This window comes from Mytilus californianus, unplaced genomic scaffold (assembly GCF_021869535.1).
Source record: "Mytilus californianus isolate M0D057914Y unplaced genomic scaffold, xbMytCali1.0.p SCAF_36, whole genome shotgun sequence".
Classification (NCBI taxonomy): Eukaryota; Metazoa; Mollusca; class Bivalvia; order Mytilida; family Mytilidae; genus Mytilus; species Mytilus californianus.
Window position 1 is genome coordinate 1,909,649 of NW_026262686.1, and position 23,980 is coordinate 1,933,628.

Below are 23,980 nucleotides of genomic sequence, written 5' to 3' on the forward strand. Positions count from 1 at the left end.
GAATTCTTGAAACTTGCGCAGTAACTTAAAACATAACCTTGAAAACTTATTTTCAAATTCAATTAATACATTTTTGATCAACCATGGTAAATCAATGAGACAAGGCTTTTAAGTCAATAAGTGATAACTTCCTTAGCTGTAATAACAAGGCTTAGTTATTACAGGCATTTAACTTATTACATGAGACACTTGGGAATGACTAGGAAGCTTGCTCAGAACCTCATTACATGCTCTTATCATTATTTATTACAATAAATAAATACATTAATATTGTGATATATATAGGAGAAAAGGCTTTGAAGAGATGTAGAGAAGCTGTAATAACACCCTTTAGTTATTACAGGCATATTTTTTCTGTAATAACATGGGTGTGTCATGCATGATTGGCATACTATGGGCTGTTATATCTTTCTATCGTTTAGTATACATAAAGCATTGCAAAGACAATAATAATATCAATAGAACTAGTACACAATTTAACAAAATAAAGGATGTATAATGCCCCTTTGAAACATGTAACATACATATGTTATCACAGATTTTTGATTTTTCAGCCCTCAATAACAAATGTATGTTATTTTTCTCTAATAACTTATTTAAGTTAGACCCTTAACTGTTAGTGGGGGTTATTAAAATAATGATACTTAAAGAAGTGATTTTTTGGAAGGAAATTGAGGTATGATACTTAAACAAGTGATTTTTATGTCATTATCCTAGATTTAGTACAAGGTCATCACCTGACATGACCTGGTCATTCCTATCAACACAGATATTGGTTCTGATAATTTTAGCAACATAATTAGTCCCTGGATCATCAGTATTCTATATTTAAAGCTACAATAAAATTAAATCACTTAGTCTAGTGATTAATTTGTACTACTTAAATAGGTGATTATCAAAGAAAGACAACTCTTACTTCCAACCTTTATGGACATAATGTTACTTGAATCAGTGATTTAGAAAATCACTCATTTAAGTAATTCCCCTGACTGATAGAAGGCAAAACTTGCATTTCACCCCTATGTTCTAATTTAGCAATGTTACCAATGTTATTTGCAGATGCTGATCCAGCATTTTGAAAAAGGGGGGCCCAGGTGCCCCCAAAGTAGCCAACTTTTGTAGTGGAAAAGGTAAAATGTCTGAATTATCCATTAATGTAGCTCCATAAGGGGGCGCCTAGGCACTCTGGCCTCTTCCTCTATAAATCCATCTCTTTTAAAATTAAATACATCATAGATGAATTTAGCCAAATTAGGGTAAGTTTGCAAAACAGTTTTAGAGAAGATTTTTCTAAACTTTAACAGGCAACAACTGATGTCAAACACCAAATGATTGGAAATGTTTATAGGACCTCTGGGCCAATTGTTCCAACAGTGCAGGATTTAATTTGAAAATTTAAATACTGTTCACCTTTTAGAGTATACTAGTTAGCTTATGTTAAGACGAGATCTCTGCAACAGCACAACCTCGTGAAGAGCCGATTGACTTCTTTTGGACCATCGGATTGTCAGACTATTTGTCCTTCTGACTAATAAGGGACTGTCAAACTATCTGACCTTCTGACTACTTGGCTGTCTGAATTTCCTGGATAAGGATTATAGCTATGATCCTAAATATATATAATGTCTGGATTTTCCAAGACTTCTTCGTCCAGGTATTAAGGAACCAGATTCGACATTTGAATGTGACTGGTTCTGCGTGAAAGGTTTGTGCAAAGTCCAGCAAAATTAAAATTGAGAATGGAAATGGGGAATGTGTCAAAGAGACAACAACCCGACCAAAGAGCAGAAAACAGCCCAAGGCCACCAATGGGTCTTCAATACAGCAAGAAAATCCCACACCTGGAGGCATGCTTCAGCTGGCCCCTAAACAAAAATGTGTACTAGTTCAGTGATAATGGACGTCATACTTAACTCCAAAATATATAAATGAACTAAAATTAAAAATCATACAAGACTAACAAATTAAGATTCGTTTCCCTCCCTCTTCCAATTAGTAACTGATGTTTTGCATTACATTTACGGTAAAGTTGAATTAGAACACGCATTAAATCAGATTTTACCTAAGTTCTTTTCCATACAGAATTCTCCACACATCTGCCAACTCTTGAGGTGGGACATTCTTTTGTAATGATTTCTCCAAGCTTTCTAACTCAGCAGCCATGGTTTTGAATTCACACGTTGACAGAGAAGATGAATGAACCAAAGAGGTTCCGAGAAGCTGCGATATGTTTACATTTTACAAAAGGGGTGTTTATTATTTATCTACGCTCAAATCACCAGTAATTGCAAATAAAAACGCATTTATTAAAAAAAAAAAAGATAAATCAACAATGAAACAATTGAAATCAAACGAGAGAGATATATTTAAAAAAAATTATTAACTAAATTTTGTCTGAAGAGAAATATTTTCATACCTGCTGAAAATGAATTCGACCAATCCGGGAAAATACAAAAATAGAAACAGATGAGATGGTAAAGTAAGATGAAAAGATGAATACGAATTTCGGAAAGACTTCTTTATGAATCCCACTTATTGGACATAGACAAACACGAAAAGGGGGCGGGGTCAAGCACATGTCTCTTTGGAAATGTAACCCCTTTTTCTAACAGTTTTTTCTTGTGTTACAAAAAATGTATATTATTTTTGAGTACTGTAAACTGGGAAATTTTCGCGGCAGTTTTATTTTCGCTATTTTCGCGGAACGAAGTGAAACGCGAAAATAAAACGACCGCGAAATTTTCAAGCAAATTCTATTCATAAGATAAAAACCATACATGTAAGTATATGATAGGATATGTAGAGGACCACTGTATAACATCTATTTTACAGACGACAGATCTATACCTCAAATTTTAACTGTATTTCTAAATGAAAACCAATGTTAGAAATCATGACTTCTTTTCTTCGTATAAGCTTCCTCTGTTAGGAACACCCCTCGTTTAAGGGTAATATGGATAAAAAGTCTTTAACTATGTACACACTCCGTGAATATATATACACTTGCTAAAATTTAAAATAGACTAAGTTTCTAAGTTGAGTGATAATTGTCAACAGCCATTACACACTTATCAGTTTTAGTCTCGAGTTATGCATCTTGTAGCACATATCTCTTGTGAGCATTTCTAGTTCTTCTATTTTGAGCTTGCTTTCACTAAATATATATGTGAAGTTTGTACAGTCAATTATAAGGACTGTAATTTTATGTCTATCAATGAATGTCTCTTTCCACTTCATTTCTCCAATGAATTTGGTTATATAAGTTTTTATTGGGTTGAAAGTTTCTTTTCTTGTCTCACTTAATGCTGAGCAGGTAGTAAGCATATGAATAAGGTCTTCTGGTTCTTGGTTGCACATTTGACAAGTTGGAGTAATTTCATATCTGCTGAATTTATGCCGATCAGCTTGTAATGTATACGTTCGTGTCATCATCCTACTTTTGATTATACCTTTTCGAACATCAAGGATTGTAGGTTGCAATGTGGTGTAGGAGATATGCGGCTTTCCATTCTTAATTTGGTTTATAGATAGATATTTAAGTGATGTCTTTTGGACTGTGTCAATTTGAAGAGCCTTATTCCAGTAATTTGACATATTAAAATTCACTAATGTTTTCCACTTATTTTTAGTAGGCAGACTGCTTTGGAGTTCCCATATATTTGGAAGCTTGTACAATTGTAGGGTTTCCATTGCACAAAAGAAGAAGCTTTTTGGATTGTCAAAATTGATTGATGATTGGCGTTGTACAAGATCTTGAATAGTTTGGTTTTTAGCCGATAATAAAGAGTAGAGCATAGATAGTTGCCGCTTGTGAAGCTCTCCTTCAACTGGTATTGCTCCTAAGAGTAGATATATTGCTGATGTAGCTGTTCTTTGTGGCAGAGATTGAATATGTCTCAAGGTATTTTTATGAAATTTTTCTAGTATTTCAATTTGTCCTTTTGTAAGTGGTAGTATTTCTAAACCATATAAAAGTCTTGGGAGAATATATGTCTTATAGATGTTATATCCTGTAATTGGGTCAACCCCATTTGTTCCATGAAGACCGGAGCTCATTAAGGAGTATTTTGTTCTTCTTGCTAATTTAATGCGGTCATCAATGTTAATTTCATTTTCTCTTTTGTTTGTTCTTTGAAGACCTAAATGTGTTGTGGCATCTGTTGGTTCTATAGTTTTTCCTTTTAATACCCAACTGTTATCTGTTTCTTGCGTATTACACTGTACGACTTTAGTTTTTATTGGATGGATGTTATATTGATGCTGATCAGCATATCTACCTATAATGTCAAGCATTAATTGCATTTCTGATGTGTCCGAGCTCAATAAGGCAATGTCATCTGCACAAGTAGGTGCACCTATGTAAATATTTCCTAGATGGAAGCCAATAGAGTTGTTTTTGGGTTCTTCAAGTAGATCTTGGACATACAATTTATAGAGGTGTGTAGATAAAATGCCTCCTTGTCTTACTCCTTGTTTTATATTAAAACTATCACTGATATCCCCCATCCACTTTACTTTTGATTCTAAATCTGTATATAGGCCCTTAATAAGTTGTAATAGATCTGGAGGAATATTTTGGTCTAGTAGTTTGTCCATTAGTATAATATGTTTGACTACATCAAACGCTGATTGTACGTCAACTGTTGTTATGAATAATGGTATGTTGTTTTTAAGTTTTTCACATTTTGCTTCTGTTATAAGTAAGCTTGCCATAAGGGGACATAATCCTTCTGTGAAGCCAAATTGTAAATCTGGACCCGGGTGTAATTGGAGTTTCTTAAGAATACACAGTTCATGTACTTTTCCAATGATGGGAGTAACAGTAATTCCTCTGTAACTCTTGACATCTAGAGGGTTTTTGCCACTCTTTATAACAGGAGTAAGGATTCCTGTTTTAAAGGCTCTTGGAATAGAGTTGGTCTCTTTGATTTTGTTGAATAGAGTTGTTAATACTGGTGTTAATACTGATTTGGCATTCTTAAGATGTTCGGCAGTGAGCCCGTATTCATCTGGTGATTTCCCTACATTTAGAGTTTCTATTGATTTTTGAATTTCTGTTTCTGTGTATGGGTCAGATGTTACTGGATTTTCTTTATAAAATTTTTCAATTAGATTTTGACGTGTTTGACAGAGATCTAAATAGGAGTTGTCATATTCCAAGTTTTTTGGCATACTTAAGTCTTCATAATAATTAGCAAATACTTTTCTTTGGTTTGAATGACAGTATTCCTTTTCACCATCTATTTCTATACAAGTTGTAGTACTAGATCTGGAATTTCGGTTTCTATTTATCAGTCTATAGAAAAGTTTTGTTGTTGGTTTTTCCATGATTTGTTGGTAGAGTTGTTTTCTAGCAATAGCTTGCTCTATTCTTTGTGAGTTTCTCAAGAGTTTCTTTGCTGTTTTTAATTCAGTATGTGATGGATGGTTTTGTGGCCGTCCCTGATTTTTCCATTGTGAATATAGTAATTTACATGATTTCAGATGTTTTCGTACGGTTGGCGTTGCTTTCCATTTTGGCCCTTGTAATTTGATAGGTTTTGCTGGAACAGCTACCTTTGTTGCTTTCAGTAATTCATTTGTAATGGTTTGAAGTTGGTCTGAAGTTGAATCCTCAGATTTAATTTTAAGGAGCCCCTCTGATAAATTTGAGTTGTATATTTCAGTGTTTATTTCATCCCAGAGAAGTTTTTTGTATGATGTTCCTTCAGATGGTTTTCTATTTGCAACACTTGGAATTGTTACAGTGGTGTTTGTTTCTACTGGCACATGAGCTGAGCTATTTGTCGCTGAACGGTCCCAAATTTTGTGTTCTTTGAAGATTGATATATTTCTTGTTAAAATGTAATCAATTTGAGAGGATGATTGTCCAGAGTGATGAAAGAAAGTCATTTTTGAGTCATAATTTCCAGCTGTTTGAAGGCCTAGTTCCTGTACAAAGTTTTTCAGTAATTTATCATGCTTGTTTGATCTTGAATGTAATAAAGTTCCATTGAGATCCCCACAGAAAATTATTTCATAAAGGTCCTGATATTTTTGTATTATATCAAAGATTATATCTAGACATTCTGAGTACTCATATGCCGAGTCTTTGTCATTAGTTGGAAGATACGCATTGATTATGCAGATATCATAGTTAGAGGATAGGGTGATAGCTACAATTCTTTCGTTTCCCTCTTTTAATTTCTTAACGTTCCCACTCCATGAATCTGGCCATAAAATTGAGACCCCTGATTGTCCTTTTGGTAGTTTTGATCCGTCTAGTGGATCGTTTGAGTCGTGACAGCGTGTGACGTTGTCAAAATTTGGTAGTATATCAGAGAGAAATTGTTTTTGAAATTCCCACAACCACATGACTTTAACTCAAGTTAATCTTATTAAAAAGGAAGACAAATCAAGCAAGCGGACGTTACGGACATTACTGATATTGTTGTGTAAATAACACTTGTTACAAATATGTAAATAACACCTGTAATTCAGTTTTAAAAATACTACCTCGTTGAATCTTCTACAAATATTAATCAGATCAAAAGATCGATTAATTAGCATTAATCCTGACAGCATTTTATTTTTATTCACTCTTAATTAGGTCTTCTTTTCTGTTATTGTGTATGTGTTTTTACAAGCAAACATGACACAACTTTTAATCTCCTTTAACATTTATGAACCGAAAACAAAATATTTCTGATTGATTTTATCACTTGATTTACGATACATGTAAAGCTGGTCACTTTCTAAATCATTTATGAAAATATTTATATATGTCACAGGGAAATCGCGAATTCAAAACAACACGAATTTAGATTGTATTAATAAATCGCGAAATAAAGACGGCGCGAAAATTTCCCGGTTTACAGTAAATGTTCTTCAACATGTTGACAATTCAACTTTAATATGTGTCAATGATCTTATCCACACGATACTAAAGCTTAAGCACTTATGTATACACAAGATACATGAAGGTATAGTAATTAATCTGAGATTACTATTAGTTATAACTATGATAACATGATCTTTTTTTCATAATCCAAAGCAACTTACAAGTTTGATACCTGATCATTTTGATTATTACTTTCAATCTTCACACTACTTAAAACTCAGATGCGGATTTAGAGGGTTTTTCAGGGGGCCCGGGCCCCCCCTTTTGTGGGAAAAATTTGGTTGAATATTTAGGGAATCACTGACGCATGACTGGAGCGGGCCCCCTCTTAGGCTGTCAGTGGACCCCGGCCCCCCCTTATGCAAATTTCTGGATCCGCCACTGAAACTATTCTATGAACTTATGTCTGAAAGATGAATTATTATGGATTAATTAAATGTAATTAATTTGTTTAAAGAAAAGGTGAAAAATATATCCAGTTACAAATAAAAGAATGCAAGTGTTGTCTATTTTACTTGTAGATCAGTGCTATATTTTAAAATCTGTAACTTGTATATTACCCATGTTACCTGGTCTGCATTTATAAAAATGCAATACAACTTATACATGTTATATATCTATGTATTCCTCATGTCATTGTCTTAAACATCATATATATATATATATATATGCTGATTGTATATTTAAAAAGTCCCTCAGAAACTTTTTATTCTAAATAAAGAATGAACCCCCCATTTTAATAAAAAAAAAAAACTAAAATTCTGAGAAAAAAAAAGAAGTATTTTTCAACATATTCAGTGGTAACCTTTTTGAAATTATACTCCTGCATGATCATGTGATACTATAAAGTGAAAATTCAATAAATAGACTACATACATGTACATATATGTGCCATCCTTTGAACATGTTGAAACCATATCAAAACCCTGTATGATCATGATGGTAATTTATCAGGAAAAAAGAAGATATAAATAAAATATCACCTTTTTAATATCCTGAATATTTCATTAATTTGTTGAAAAAAGTAAAAAAAATCTCCAAAGGACACCAGAACAACAACTATAAATAATGGCATTATGGAAATGAAAATGACCCCATGCCACCCTACAATCTTCAGTGTCATATAATTTTTATCAACATTCAAAGACAGTCCTTAAAATTAGTGAGGAGGAGTTAGAAATGTAGTCATGATAGTTGACCAATGTCAGAACAGAGAAATGCCTCTAAAACACCCATTCCATTTATAGGTAAATTTTAAGGGTAATGAAATTGAAAATATTCTTAGTTACAAGTCCCTTCATATGTTTGTCCAAGATTACAATAGCAATAGTTTTATAACTAATCATGCTCATTAACTAACTTATTTGATTCAGTATAGAGCTGGTACTTAGACAGCTATAGATTGCTCTAGATTTTGAACATCTGTATGTAGTAAGGTACTTAGACATGCAGCTATAGATTGCTCTAGATTTTGAACATCTGTAGTTACTTAGACAGCTATAGATTGCTCTAGATTTTGAACATCTGTAGGTACTTAGGCAGCTATAGATTGCTCTAGATTTTGAACATCTGTAGTTCCTAAGACAGCTATAGATTGCTCTAGATTTTGAACTTCTGTAGTTACTTAGACAGCTATAGATTGCTCTAGATTTTGAACTTCTTTAGTTACTTAGACAGCTATAGATTGCTCTAGATTTTGAACTTCTTTCGTTATTTAGACAGCTATAGATTGCTCTAGATTTTGAACTTCTGTAGTTACTTAGACAGCTATATAAAAATTTATTTAGACAGCTATAGATTGCTCTAGATTTTGAACTTCTGTAGTTACTTAGACAGCTATATGAAAATTAGATTGCTCTAGATTTTGAACTTCTGTAGGTACTTAGACAGCTATAGATTGCTCTAGATTTTGAACTTCTTTAGTTACTTAGAAAGCTATAGATTGCTCTAGATTTTGAACTTCTGTAGGTACTTAGACAGCTATAGATTGCTCTAGATTTTGAACTTCTTTAATTACTTAAACAGCTATAGATTGCTCTAGATTTTGAACTTCTGTAGTTACTTAGACAGCTATAGATTGCTCTAGATTTTGAACTTCTGTAGTTACTTAGACAGCTATAGATTGCTCTAGATTTTGAACATCTGTAGGTACTTAGGCAGCTAAAGATTGCTCTAGATTTTGAATTTCTGTAGTTACTTAGACAGCTATAGATTGCTCTAGATTTTGAACTTCTTTAGTTACTTATATATAGACAGCTTATAGATTGCTCTAGATTTTGAACTTCTGTAGTTACATAGACAGCTGTAGATTGCTCTAGATTTTGAAGTTTTGAAGGTACTTGAATCACTTACATCTGCTGTTTGAAATATAGAGGCTTTATCATACATGTACTTGCTGTCCAACTACTTGGAAATAAAGTAGATTTCAGAATAATATTGAAAAATAAATGCATATATATACAATATATCATACTCTTTCTATAAGATAAGAAGATGTGGTGTGATTGCCCATAAGACAACTCTTTACCAGCATGCCCAGAGACTATATATATGAACATGATGAATGTTTAAGCATTTCATTTATTCAAACCTACACATCCATGACATCTTATAGCAAGAACTTCCTGCAAGGTTATTTCACCGGTATATATGATTAATTTATTCAGATAGAAAATATATTGTAATTTGATCTTAGAAGTGTTTATATGTTCATATGTAGAACCAGCCAGAATAACCATTTACAACTTATCATAATCTATAATGTAGAACCAGCCAGAATAACCATTTACAACTTATCATAATCTATAATGTAGAACCAGCCAGAATAACTATTTACAACTTATCATAATCTATAATGTAGAACCAGCCAGAATAACCATTTACAACTTATCATAATCTATAATGTAGAACCAGCCAGAATAACCATTTACAACTTATCATAATCTATAATGTAGAACCAGCCAGAATAACCATTTATAACTTATCATAATCTATAATGTAGAACCAGCCAGAATAACCATTTACAACTTATCATAATCTATAATGTAGAACCAGCCAGAATAACCATTTACAACTTATCATAAAATCTATAATGTAGAACCAGCCAGAATAACCATTTACAACTTATCATAATCTATAATGTAGAACCAGCCAGAATAACCATGTACAACTTATCATAATCTATAATGTAGAACCAGCCAGAATAACCATGTACAACTTATCATAATCTATAATGTAGAACCAGCCAGAATAACCATTTACAACTTATCATAATCTATAATGTAGAACCAGCCAGAATAACCATTTACAACTTATCATAATCTATAATGTAGAACCAGCCAGAATAACCATTTACAACTTATCATAATCTATAATGTAGAACCAGCCAGAATAACCATTTATAACTTATCATAATCTATAATGTAGAACCAGCCAGAATAACCATTTACAACTTATCATAATCTATAATGTAGAACCAGCCAGAATAACCATTTACAACTTATCATAATCTATAATGTAGAACCAGCCAGAATAACCATTTATAACTTATCATAATCTATAATGTAGAACCAGCCAGAATAACCATTTACAACTTATCATAATCTATAATGTAGAACCAGCCAGAATAACCATTTACAACTTATCATAATCTATAATGTAGAACCAGCCAGAATAACCATTTACAACTTATCATAATCTATAATGTAGAACCAGCCAGAATAACCATTTATAACTTATCATAATCTATAATGTAGAACCAGCCAGAATAACCATTTACAACTTATCATAATCTATAATGTAGAACCAGCCAGAATAACCATTTACAACTTATCATAATCTATAATGTAGAACCAGCCAGAATAACCATTTACAACTTATCATAATCTATAATGTAGAACCAGCCAGAATAACCATTTATAACTTATCATAATCTATAATGTAGAACCAGCCAGAATAACCATTTACAACTTATCATAATCTATAATGTAGAACCAGCCAGAATAACCATTTACAACTTATCATAATCTATAATGTAGAACCAGCCAGAATAACCATTTACAACTTATCATAATCTATAATGTAGAACCAGCCAGAATAACCATTTACAACTTATCATAATCTATAATGTAGAACCAGCCAGAATAACCATTTACAACTTATCATAATCTATAAGGCATTCTTTTTATCATTTTGTTTTAATTTAGGGAGACGTAATAAAGTCGGTTGGAGAGGAATTGTGGAAAGAAGTAGAGAATGCTTACAGAGATTCTGGAAAAAGTAAGTGATACATTTAATTTATAAGCAAACCAGAATCAATGATCTACAAACACATAGCAAAACATACAATTTTTATATGACTGCAAAACTTTTGTGTTAATATTATGTTATGGTGATGTCTGCGTCGTTGACATTATGGTTTCTAGACATTAACTTGAATATAAGTGTATGGATCTCTATGAAACTGTAGCACAAGGTTCCATGGATACCATAATAGGAAGGTTGGGATTGATTTTAGGGATTAATGTCCTAGCTGTTTTGGAAATATGAGCCAAAAAGGGGCAAACATAGTTTTTCATCCTAAGACATTTTGATTTCCAGACCAGAACTTGAGTAGAAGTAGATATAAGAAGATGTGGTATGAGTGCCAATGAGACAACTCTCCATCCAAGTCATAATTTGTAAAGGTAAACCATTATAGGTCTAAGTACGGTCTTCAACATGGAGCCTTGGCCCACACCGAACAGCAAGCTATAAAGGGCCCCAAAAAATGACTAGTGTATAACCATTGAAACGGAAAAACCAATGGTCTAATCTATAAAAAAAGTCTATATACATAAGTGTATGATTCTTTATGAAATTGTAGCTCAAGGTTCCATACCACAATTGGATGGTTGGGGGATTGAATTTGGGGGTAATTGTCCTAGCTGTTTATGAATTTGAGGCCAAAAAGATGCCAAAAACAAAAATAAATCTTGTTTCAGGACAATAACTTGTATATAAGTTGATGAATCTCTATGAAATTTTATCACAAGGTTCCATACCTCATTAGGAATGTTGGTATTATTTTTGTGGGTTATTGTCCTTTCTGTTAAGAATTAGAAACCATTTTTTCTTGTTTCAGGACAATAACTAGTGTATATAAGTGTATGGATAACTCTGAAATTTTACCACAAGGTTCTATACTTCAAAATGAATGTTGGGGTTGATTTTGGGGGTCATATGGCCCAAACCATTTAAGAATAAGGGTCTGAAAAGGGGCCAAAGACTAGGAGTTTCTGGACAATAACATAAATATATTAGTCTATGGATGGCCATGAAATTGTACCACATTACCGTATGAAATATTTAGCAGGATTCCTACCAGACTATAGCAGCTAGGAACTCACATTGAATAAGCAGGAAATTTTAAATTCCTGTTACTCTTTAGACGTACTAGGAAAAACTTTTTTCTGGCAGGATTTTTCATTTTCCTACAACAATATTCCTGGTATGGGTAACAGGAATAGTTTTTTCTTGTCAGAAAATCTTTTATCAGTAATTTTTTCTTATCTTAGCAGGATTATTATCTTGACTAATATTGGTTTGTATTCAATTATCTTTAACTGCATGGATTCCGGTTTGCTAATAACATTTATTTTGCTGTGTTATAAGAAACCAGGTTCCAGTTAACCAATTCAAAAGTTGGAGGGTAAAAGAATCAGATTGTGTATAAAAAATGCTGCAAAGATTGAATAATTTCAAGGGAAATATTAGATTGTAAGACAGGAATGCTTATCAGTCAGGGATATAACTCTATAGGGTTATTTGAGAAAATATCTTGCATGTGTTATAACAGATACTTTCATGAGTTGTCTACTCTTTATTCCTTAATTTTTTTAAATCTGTAGTAACACATGTTTGTTATTTGTTAAATTAGTCATAAATATTTTAATTTTTAGTGGGCACTTGGGAATTCTTGAAACTTTGCCGTAGAAACTAAATACATAGCCTTGATAACTAATTTTCGAATTAAATTAATATATTTTTCATCAACCATGGTAAATCAATGAGACAAGGCTTTTAGGGGATAAACTTAAGCTTAAGGCTTAGTTATAAAAGACATGTATATGTAACTAATTATACGAGACACTTGGGAATTACTGAGAAGCTTGCGCAGAACCTCATTACATGCTCTGATCATTATTTCTTACAATAAATTAAAATACATTGTGATTAAGCATGATGTATGTCTGAGCAAAGGCTTTGAAGTGATGTAGAGAAGCTGTAATAACATTATAACACCCTTTAGTTTTTACAGGCATACTTTTTCTGTAATAACATAGGTGTACTATGCACGATTGGCAAACTATGAACTGTTATATCTTTCTATCGTTTAGTATACATAAAGAGAATGATAATATCAATAGAACTTGTATACATTTTAACCAAACAAATGATGTACAATGTATATTAATTGGCCCTTTGAAATGTGTAACATACATACGTTATCAGAGTTATAACCTTGACTGCTTATGAAGGTTTTTGAATTTAAGCTACACTTTTTAAAATGTTTTTTGAGGAAGTTTTAATTTTTTTTCTAATTAGCATGATAGTCAAATTAATTTCAACTAACTAAAAATGGAAATCTTAGTCTTCAATCATATTTTGTCTTATATATATTATAAGTTCATCTGATCTACATTTTTGTTGTATACATAATAACAGACCAATACTTCTAGACAAAATTGTTTTTGAGAGGTACCAAAAAACACATACATCTATTTCTATCATAATTAAATTCACAAACAGATTACAAACCAGGTTTATAACACAACTTTCATATATGGTAGCTGCTTCATGAATTCAAGAGTCAAATTTTACAACAAGAAGTTTTAATATGTGTTTTCTTTGTTCTTTATGGCAGAGATTCAAACTTAATGAATGACCCAGTTGTGTATATGTGTATATAACTAAGTTTGTAATGTATATTTTTTAGATTCCTGCTAGAAAATCAATTTTCCTAGTAGGAGTTCATGAAAAAAATCCTACCAGGAATACTCAAATTAGCAGGAAAATTTGACAAATATCCTGGTAGGAATTTTACTTTCCTACCAAATTATTCCTGCTAATTTGAATATTCCTGGTAAAAATCACATTATTCCTACTAAGAAAATCCTGCTAATTTAAATTTTTCTGCGGTTTTCTGTGGCAGATTTCTGCTACAATCAAGCAGGAATATGCACACATTCCTGGTAGGAATTCTTAACAAATTCCTACAAGATTCCTTGTACATTCCTGTAGGACTGGTTCGTACAGGTGACTTAGGTTCCATAATGTAAAAGTATACTTTATTTTACCCAAAGAAACTGACTTTAAATATATCAAATATAAATTGCAATAACTGTCCTTTCCTAGATTTAGATTGTTTTACACAGGAAACTTGACACTAAACTTTACCACAAAAGAGACGATTATTCATTCCCTATTGTTAATTTTCAGTTTTGGAGGGTGATGTTCCCTTGGCACTTTTTTTTGGTATTTATATATTATTACTCGTTTGGGATGCCCGTGTCTGTTGTAAGACTTAGGTTTTAGATTTTATTGAACGTAATCTACATGTATGTATTACTGCTAAATTATTAAGTCAGGGATTTTGTTACCACAAATTACTTAAAACCTCTACTAAATTCTTCCATAGATAGAAAGATTTGGTTTTGAAGTTTGGTGGTACCTGTAGAAAACTTATTTCAAACAGGATAGCACAAGGCCAACCCTTGTCCTTCAGTATGTCCGTTCGTCTGTACATCCCAAAATCGGTTTCTGTTCTCTAACTTTAGTTTGCCTCAACCAAATGTTATGAAACTTATACACAATGCTTATTATCAAAAAACACATATCAAGTTTGAATTTTTGTGGTGTCACTTTTACTTTCTAGAGTAATGCTCCTTTACAAATGGTAAAATTGATGAATTTTTCATTTCTGTTCTCTAGCTTAACTTTGCCTAAATAAATAATATGAAGCTTATAGTAATACACAATGCTTATTACCACAAAACTCAGATCAAGTGTAAATTTGGGTAGCGTCACTTTTATCATTCTTGAGTTATGTCCCTTTATAAAGTTATATACTATAAACCCATGGACACATTCCGCCTTTATTTTTTGATCTGAGCTCATAGACATAAACTTGTCATATGACCGTGATGTCATCAATGTCTTTTTCATTAATTACTCCTCAAAAATGGAACATTGAATTAAATTATAAGGAATATTTGTGCTTTTGATTCGAAATAACCTAAAAAATGCAGTGAACACTTTTCAATAATATGCTACACAGGTTATTCAGTGTGCACCATATTTTTTATGTTATTTCTTCATAGACTTGGAAATACTGCAGTCATTCCTTAAGTAGAGGCCCTTACTAGCAGACATAAACTTTTAAACAGGATGCAACTCAGGTCTGCTCCTCAGTAAATATATATGCAATGTCTGTAATATTTGGTGTGCATTGTTTATAATGTAGGATATATGTCTGTCTGCCATAAGTCAATCCCAGGCTTAAGTGGTAGCTGTTTTGTCCTATTTCTAACATTCTCAGGTACACACATTCAATACACTATTTAATTATTTTTGACAGTAACAGATGAAATCCTGTCTGCGTAAGTATTCATTTGCATTATGAAACCAGTTTCACATTTTTTAATTGACATCTCCACTACATTTAATTTCAAATAACTACACTTAAATAAATCAACATATTTTTGACATTAAGACTTGTAAACAGTGTCTGCTTCAAAGGAAGTATGACAAAAGTAAAACAAGCAAATTGGATGAAATACAGGCTAGGGATGTATTTATTCACACATCATTTGATAAGTCTTTATGTCTATCTGCTTTCAATTCCATACTTTATAAATAAAAGTAAACCATGGATTTCCTCAATACTTTGTAATGCAGTTTACCTCACCATTCTTTAGAAAATGTCTGTACCAGGACAGGAATATGACATTTGTTTTCCATTCCATCCATTGGTTGACATAGTGTCTGTACCAGGACAGGAATATGACAGTTGTTTTCCATTCCATCCATTGGTTGACATAGTGTCTGTACCAGGACAGGAATATGACAGTTGTTTTCCATTCCATCCATTGGTTGACATAGTGTCTGTACCAGGACAGGAATATGACAGTTGTTTTCCATTCCATCCATTGGTTGACATAGTGTCTGTACCAGGACAGGAATATGACATTTGTTTTCCATTCCATCCATTGGTTGACATAGTGTCTGTACCAGGACAGGAATATGACAGTTGTTTTCCATTCCATCCATTGGTTGACATAGTGTCTGTACCAGGACAGGAATATGACAGTTGTTTTCCATTCCATCCATTGGTTGACATAGTGTCTGTACCAGGACAGGAATATGACAGTTGTTTTCCATTCCATCCATTGGTTGACATAGTGTCTGTACCAGGACAGGAATATGACATTTGTTTTCCATTCCATCCTTTGGTTGACATAGTGTCTGTACCAGGACAGGAATATGACAGTTGTTTTTCCATTCCATCCATTGCTTGACATAGTGTCTGTACCAGGACAGGAATATGACAGTTGTTTTCCATTCCATCCATTGGTTGACATAGTGTCTGTACCAGGATAGGAATATGACAGTTGTTTTTCATTCCATCCATTGGTTGACATAGTGTCTGTACCAGGACAGGAATATGACATTTGTTTTCCATTCCATCCATTGGTTGACATAGTGTCTGTACCAGGACAGGAATATGACATTTGTTTTCCATTCCATCCATTGGTTGACATAGTGTCTGTACCATTTCAATTCCATCCATTGGTTGACATAGTGTCTGTACCAGGACAGGAATATGACAGTTGTTTTTCATTCCATCCATTGGTTGACATAGTGTCTGTACCAGGACAGGAATATGACAGTTGTTTTTCATTCCATCCATTGGTTGACATAGTGTCTGTACCAGGACAGGAATATGACATTTGTTTTCCATTCCATCCATTGGTTGACATAGTGTCTGTACCAGGACAGGAATATGACATTTGTTTTCCATTCCATCCATTGGTTGACATAGTGTCTGTACCAGGACAGGAATATGACAGTTGTTTTTCCATTCCATCCATTGGTTGACATAGTGTCTGTACCAGGACAGGAATATGACAGTTGTTTTCCATTCCAACCATTGGTTGACATAGTGTCTGTACCAGGACAGGAATATGACATTTGTTTTCCATTCCATCCATTGGTTGACATAGTGTCTGTACCAGGACAGGAATATGACAGTTGTTTTTCAATTCCATCCATTGGTTGACATAGTGTCTGTACCAGGACAAGAATATGACAGTTGTTTTCCATTCCATCCATTGGTTGACATAGTGTCTGTACCAGGACAGGAATATGACAGTTGTTTTTCAATTCCATCCATTGGTTGACATAGTGTCTGTACCAGGACAGGAACATGACATTTGTTTTTCAATTCCATCCATTGGTTGACATAGTGTCTGTACAAGGACAGGAATATGACAGTTGTTTTCCATTCCATCCATTGGTTGACATAGTGTCTGTACCAGGACAGGAATATGACAGTTGTTTTCCATTCCATCCATTGGTTGACATAGTGTCTGTACCAGGACAGGAATATGACATTTGTTTTCCATTCCATCCATTGGTTGACATAGTGTCTGTACCAGGACAGGAATATGACAGTTGTTTTCTGACAGTTGTTTTCCATTCCATCCATTGGTTGACATAGTGTCTGTACCAGGACAGGAATATGACAGTTGTTTTCCATTCCATCCATTGGTTGACATAGTGTCTGTACCAGGACAGGAATATGACAGTTGTTTTCCATTCCGTCCATTGGTTGACATAGTTGAGTGTTTGATTTTATCAGGTTTTATGGACATCCTCCTTTTTTTTATGCCCCATCTACGATAGTAGAGGGGCATTATGTTTTTCAATCTGTGCGTCCGTTTGTTCGTCCGTCTGTCCCTCCGTACCTTCGTCCGTCTGTCCCGCTTCAGGTTAAAATATTTTGGTCAAGGTCATTTTTGATGAAGTTGAAGTCCAATCAACTTGAAACTTAGTATACATGTTCCCTATGATATTATCTTTCTTATTTAAATGCCAAATTAGAGTTTGACTGTTCTATCATTGACTTTCTGTCTACCAATTTCAGATAACTTATGATAATTTTATCATCTACAGATTAAGTTTTGTATACCAATCTCCCCTGCTACCAGCTCTGGATTTAGTGGATCATCGAAATGTCAGTCACATGACCTCACCTAGTGGTAGGTCTGTATACCAGGTAAGCTCAGTAGTAATATAATAGAAATGTCGGTCACATGACCTCACCTAGTGGTAGGTCTCTATACCAGGTAAGCTCAGTAGTAATATAATAGAAATGTCGGTGACATGACCTCACCTAGTGGTAGGTCTGTATACCAGGTAAGCTCCGTAGTAATATAATAGAAATGTAGGTCACATGACCTCACCTAGTGGTAGGATTGTATACCAGGTAAGCTCAGTTGTAATATAATAGAAATGTCAGTCACATGACCTCACCTAGTGGTAGGTCTGTATACCAGGCAAGCTCAGTAGTAATATAATAGAAATGTCGGTCACATGACATCACCTATTTGTAGGTCTGTCTACTAGGTAAGCTCCGTAGTAATATAATAGAAATGTCGGTCACATGGCCTCACCTAGTGGTAGGATTGTATACCAAGTAAGCTCAGTTGTAATATAATAGAAATGTCAGTCACATGACTTCACCTAGTGGTAGGTCTGTATACCAGGTAAGCTCAGTAGTAATGTCATAGAAATGTTAGTCACATGACCTCACCTAGTGGTAGGTCTGAATACCAGGTAAGCTCAGTAATAATGTCAAAGAAATGTTAGTCACATGACCTCAGCTAGTGGTATGTCTGTATACCAGGTAAGCTCAGTAGTAATATAATAAAAATGTTGGTCACATGGCCTCACCTAGTGGTAGGTCTCTATACCAGGTATAAGCTCAGTAGTAATATAATAGAAATGTCGGTCACATGACCTCACCTAGTGGTAGGTCTGTATACCAGGTAAGCTCAGTAGAAATGTCATAGAAATGTCAGTCACATGACCTCACCTAGTGGTAGGTCTGTATACCAGGTAAGCTCAGTAGTAATGTCATAGAAATGTTAGTCACATGACCTCAGCTAGTTGTAGGTCTGAATACCAGGTAAGCTCAGTAATAATGTAATAGAAATGTGTCATATGACCTCAGCTAGTGGTAGGTCTGAATACCAGGTAAGCTCAGTAGTAATATAATAGAAATGTCAGTCACATGACTTCATCTAGTGGTAGGTCTGAATACCAGGTAAGCTCAGTAGTAATGTAATAGAAATGTCTGTCACATGACCTCATCTAGTGGTATGTCTGTACACCAGGTAAGCTCAGTAGTAATGTAATAGAAATGTCAGTCACATGACTTCATCTAGTGGTAGGTCTGAATACCAGGTAAGCTCAGTAGTAATGTCATAGAAATGTTAGTCACATGACCTCAGCTAGTGGTAGGTATGAATACCAGGTAAGCTCAGTAATAATGTAATAGAAATGTGTCATATGACCTCAGCTAGTGGTAGGTCTGAATACCAGGTAAGCTCAGTAGTAATATAATAGAAATGTCAGTCACTCGACTTCATCTAGTGGTAGGTCTGAATACCAGGTAAGCTCAGTAGTAATGTAATAGAAATGTCTGTCACATGACCTCATCTAGTGGTATGTCTGTACACCAGGTAAGCTCAGTAGTAATGTAATAGAAATGTCAGTCACATGACTTCATCTAGTGGTAGGTCTGAATACCAGGTAAGCTCAGTAGTAATGTAATAGAAATGTGTCACATGACCTCACCTAGTGGTAGGTCTCTCTACCAGGTAAGCTCAGTTGTAATGTTATAGAAATGTCAGTCACATGACCTCACCTAGTGGTAGCTATAGGTCTATATACCAGGTAAGCTCAATAGTAATGTAATATAGGAATGTCAGTCACATGACCTCAGCTAGTGGTAGCTAGGTCTATATACCAGGTAAACTCAGTAGTCATGTAATATAAATGTCAGCCACATGACTTCACATAGTGGTAGGTTTGTAAATCAGGTATAAAGTTCAGTAGTAATGTAAAAGAAATGTGAGTCAAATGAACTCAGCTAGTGATTGGTGTGTGTACCAGGTAAGGTTTTTTACTATATGATAGAAATGCCAGTCACTTGGCCTTACCGTCTGAAAGTCTATTGCTCAGGTGTTCATATCAACTCTGACCTCAGGTGTGAATTCAATATACATTTGTGATATGTTTGTCAAAGGATCAACAATATCATGTGAAGTGTAGTGTTTGTTTTTAATGACTGGTTGAATTTTCTTATTTGTCTAAGCTTGCAATCTAGTTCAAACATATACCGGTACTCATTTGAATCAGTAATTTCCTGCCCTCCAATGTTTGATCCTGGAGCCTGCTTTTCAAATCAATCAGTATTTTCTGTTTCTGTGTGACATCAACACCAAGAGCCTATACTTCATCAACTTCTGTATTGGCGATGAATTTTAAGTCTTTGAATTTTATCAGCTACTTCTAAACGTCTCCTTTGTGTCTAGAATGAATTGAATTAAGCTATGGGTCCATATCCTTGTCAAGGCACCACTAAATGTTGTGGAGTCTCTGTCAAAGACGTTATGATTACAAAATACATTTCATTGTAGTAGTAGTAGTTCAAAAGTTATACAACATATCTTCCAACATGTTGCCGTGAAATTGTACTGTTAAAATGGTAAAATAATGTTTTGTGTGTATTATTGTAGGTGATTGGCAGTTCTGGAACACCTTATACCTGCTTTACAACCAGTCTTTATTGTTCCTGTCCAGCGTTCAGATACTCGGGTAAGTTGTTGGCAGTTCTGGAAACCTTATACCTGTTTTACTACCAGCTTTTAATGTTCCTGTCCAGCGTTCAGATACTCAGGTAGTTTATTAACTCTACATAGATATAAGAAGATGTGGCATGCGTGCCAATGAGACAACTCTCCATCCAAGTCACAATTTATAAAAGTAAACCATTATAGGTCAAAGTACGGTCTTCAACACGGAGCCTTGGCTCACATCGCACAGCAAGCTTTAAGGGCCCTTAAAATTACTACGTCTGGTTCACTATACCAGCCTTTTTCATTCCTTTCCAGGGTTCAGAAGTGTAGGTTACAGGCAGTTCATTAACTCTACACCTGGTTCACTACAAATCTGTATCGTTCCATTCCAGAGTTCAGAAGGGTAGGTTACAGGCAGTTCATTAACTATACACCTGGTTCACTACCAGTCTTTATTGTTCCATTCCAGGGTTCAAAAGTATAGGTTACTGTAGTTCATTAACTCTACACCTGGTTCACTACAAGTCTTTATCGTTCCATTCCAGGGTTCAGAAGGGAAGGTTACTCTACATCTGGTTCACTACAAGTTTTTATCATTCTATTCCAGGGTGCAGAAGGGAAGGTTTCAGGGAGTTCAATAACTTTACACCTGATTCACTACAAATCTTTATCGTTCCATTCCAGGGTTCAGAAGGGAAGGATACATGTAGTTCATTAACTCTACACCTGGTTCACTAGAAGCCTTTATCGTTCCATTCCAGGGTTCAGAAGGGAATGTTCCATGCAGTTCATTAACTCTACACCTGGTTCACTACAAGCCTTTATCGTTCCATTCCAGGGTTCAAAAGGGTAGGTTACAGGCATGCACAGTGCATAAACTCTACACCTCGTTCACTACAAGTTTTTATCGTTCCATTCCAGGGTTCGGAAGGGAATGTTCCATGCAGTTAATTAACTCTACACCTGGTTCACTACAAGCCTTTATTGTTCCATTCCAGGGTTTAGAATGGAAGGTTACAGGGAGATCATTAACTCCACACCTGGTTCACTACAGGTATTTATCGTTCAATTCCAGGGTTCAGAAGTTTAGGTTACAGGTAGTTCATTTACTATACACCTGGTTCACTACCAGCCTTTATTGTTCCATTCCAGGGTTCAAAAGATAGGTTACAGATAGTTCATTATCTTTACACCTGGTTCACTACCAGCGTTTCACTACCAGATTGTATTGCTCTGCATAAGAGTTCAGATACTCAATTAGTTTTTTGACAGTTCTTGAAAACAATCAGGGGAATCACTGCCCAATTTTTTATAAGGATCTAAACTGGATTATTTTGGCCCAGAGTGAGTTAATATTGTAAAGTGACCATTTAGAAAAATAGGTTCATCAATAAATCATTGCTTTATTTTTTATTTTAGTTCTGATGAAAGATGATCATTTAATGGTAAGTTTAAATTGATATGGTTCTACGTTTATATGTATATATAGACTTAAAAAGACAAACAACAGTACACAAAACACAAGGCAAAAAACATGAACTGCACCGAAATCGGGTGTGATTCAGTTATTCCTGACAGGTAAGCAAGTCATGCTCCACATTTAGCGCCTGCTGTGTTTCTCATGTAAGTGAAACCAGTGATAAGTCTTAATTTGGTATGTCACATTCAATGAGAAAAGAGGAAGATTGCGGTTACACCAATTAGAACATATCGGTTGTCATCCGTGAAACAGATATTCAATAACAGTCAACCAACGCGTGAATTGACGTCCATAACATTTTTCAATAACATGAATAATAGGCTAAAGAGCTTTGAAAACCAAACTATCAGAAATTTGCCAAGTCTTGCTGAGACCATGTATACATACATTAGTGTTTCGAATGATTTTGATATTTTATGAACACATATTATAAAAAAAAGACTGGATCAATGAATTCTCAGAAATGGGTAAGAATAATAAATTGCAACATCTATGATAATACTATTAAACGAAATTAGTCTGGTTATGTTGCTAGTACATCAATTAACAAACAGATTTCCCACTATATTTCAAAACGAGACATGCAGTTATGTTAGATTTAATTTAATTTTATTATTAATAGTGTATCTATATTAGAGTTAAATGAAATATATATATATATATGTATATTTTTTTACAGTGTAAGCATGTATTAGCTATAAAATTATCTGAGGCAATGAAGCTGACGAAGACATTGGAAGTTACTGATGATGAAATGGCAACATTACTTAAAACAATAGAATGAATAAAAACAATGAAACTACTGGATACTGAATTGGAAACATTAGATATAATAATATAAGGAAGGATATACAAGAAATGACTTGAAAAGATTAGAAAGTATTTCAGACAACCTTAGAATGCAATAACTAGATATTTTGTAATAATAGAATTAAGAAAAATAAAGTGAACAGAAATTAATATAATACTAGAAATCACTTGTTAAGATTGAATAGTATTTCTTAAAACAATAAAGTAAACTATAAAAATGCAACTTATTGTACACATATTGTACAAGTTCTTAATCAACTAATTAAACATTTTTGGACACGTTCCTTGTTTGATGTTAGAATGTCAACATATATATCCGGTTTCTGCTTTACGAAAGGTGTAAACACTGGACACAGTCATTTTTACATCTCCTAACTAAAGAGTACAAGTGCTGTCATTGGTAAATTATGATGTAGTGAGAGTGGGCTTGACTTCTATCTGTCGCTAGATGGGACTACTCTGTATGCACAAGTTCTGACTTATTCTGTCAAGGGTGAAGAGGATCATCTAAATGAAAACACCGATAGTAAAAACAGAAAAGCACAAATCACTCCCTAGAGAACAAAAAACTTCACCAAAAACTCAGACTAAATTGGGTTTACTCAGTTGCTTGAAACAGTAAGCATTTTTTCCAATAACATAATATGTAATGTGAGTTGCTTAGGATGAATGAGCATCACCATCTGCATGATCTGTACAAAAAAGTAAAATCACAAAAATACTGAACTCCGAGGAAAATTCAAAACGGAAAGTCCCTAATCAAACAGCAAAATCAAAAGCTCAAACACATCAAACGAATGGACAACAAATGTCATATTGTACAGGCATTTTCTTAAGTAGAAAATGGTGGATTAAACCTGGTTTTATAGCTAGCTAAACCTCTCACTTATGAAAGTCGCATAAAAT

The 23,980-nt window shown here is 34.0% G+C and overlaps 2 protein-coding genes and 1 long non-coding RNA gene across 7 annotated transcripts in view; 1 reads left to right on the forward strand and 2 right to left on the reverse strand.

Moving 5' to 3' along the window:
* Positions 1–2,282, reverse strand: part of LOC127736785 (beta-ureidopropionase-like) — a 34,528-nt gene extending 32,246 nt beyond the window's left edge. For both annotated transcript variants that reach the window (XM_052247384.1, XM_052247383.1), the window contains exon 1: positions 2,063–2,282. In XM_052247384.1, coding sequence (XP_052103344.1) covers positions 2,063–2,163 — 101 coding nt within the window. In that variant the 5' untranslated portion in view covers positions 2,164–2,282. The remainder of the gene's footprint in view (positions 1–2,062) is intronic.
* Positions 1,759–23,356, forward strand: LOC127736786 (zinc finger SWIM domain-containing protein 7-like). 4 transcript variants are annotated; one of them, XM_052247386.1, is made up of 7 exons: positions 1,759–2,023; positions 11,086–11,158; positions 15,498–15,519; positions 18,095–18,197; positions 20,725–20,803; positions 22,204–22,229; positions 22,944–23,356. In XM_052247386.1, the coding sequence occupies exons 1-7, from the start codon at positions 2,003–2,005 to the stop codon at positions 23,046–23,048; spliced, it is 429 nt and encodes a 142-aa protein (XP_052103346.1). In that variant the 5' UTR covers positions 1,759–2,002; the 3' UTR covers positions 23,049–23,356. The 4 variants fall into 4 exon arrangements, with proteins under 4 accessions (XP_052103346.1, XP_052103348.1, XP_052103349.1 ...); XM_052247388.1 differs by lacking the exon at positions 1,759–2,023 and adding an exon at positions 2,347–2,474; XM_052247387.1 differs by lacking the exon at positions 1,759–2,023 and adding an exon at positions 6,862–6,962.
* On the reverse strand, positions 18,414–19,044 carry LOC127736787 (uncharacterized). The gene is made up of 3 exons (XR_007999176.1): positions 18,942–19,044; positions 18,665–18,729; positions 18,414–18,454 (listed from the first exon to the last, which is right to left on the reverse strand). It is a non-coding gene; the product is annotated as an uncharacterized LOC127736787 (long non-coding RNA).
* Positions 23,357–23,980: the final 624 nt, after the last annotated feature.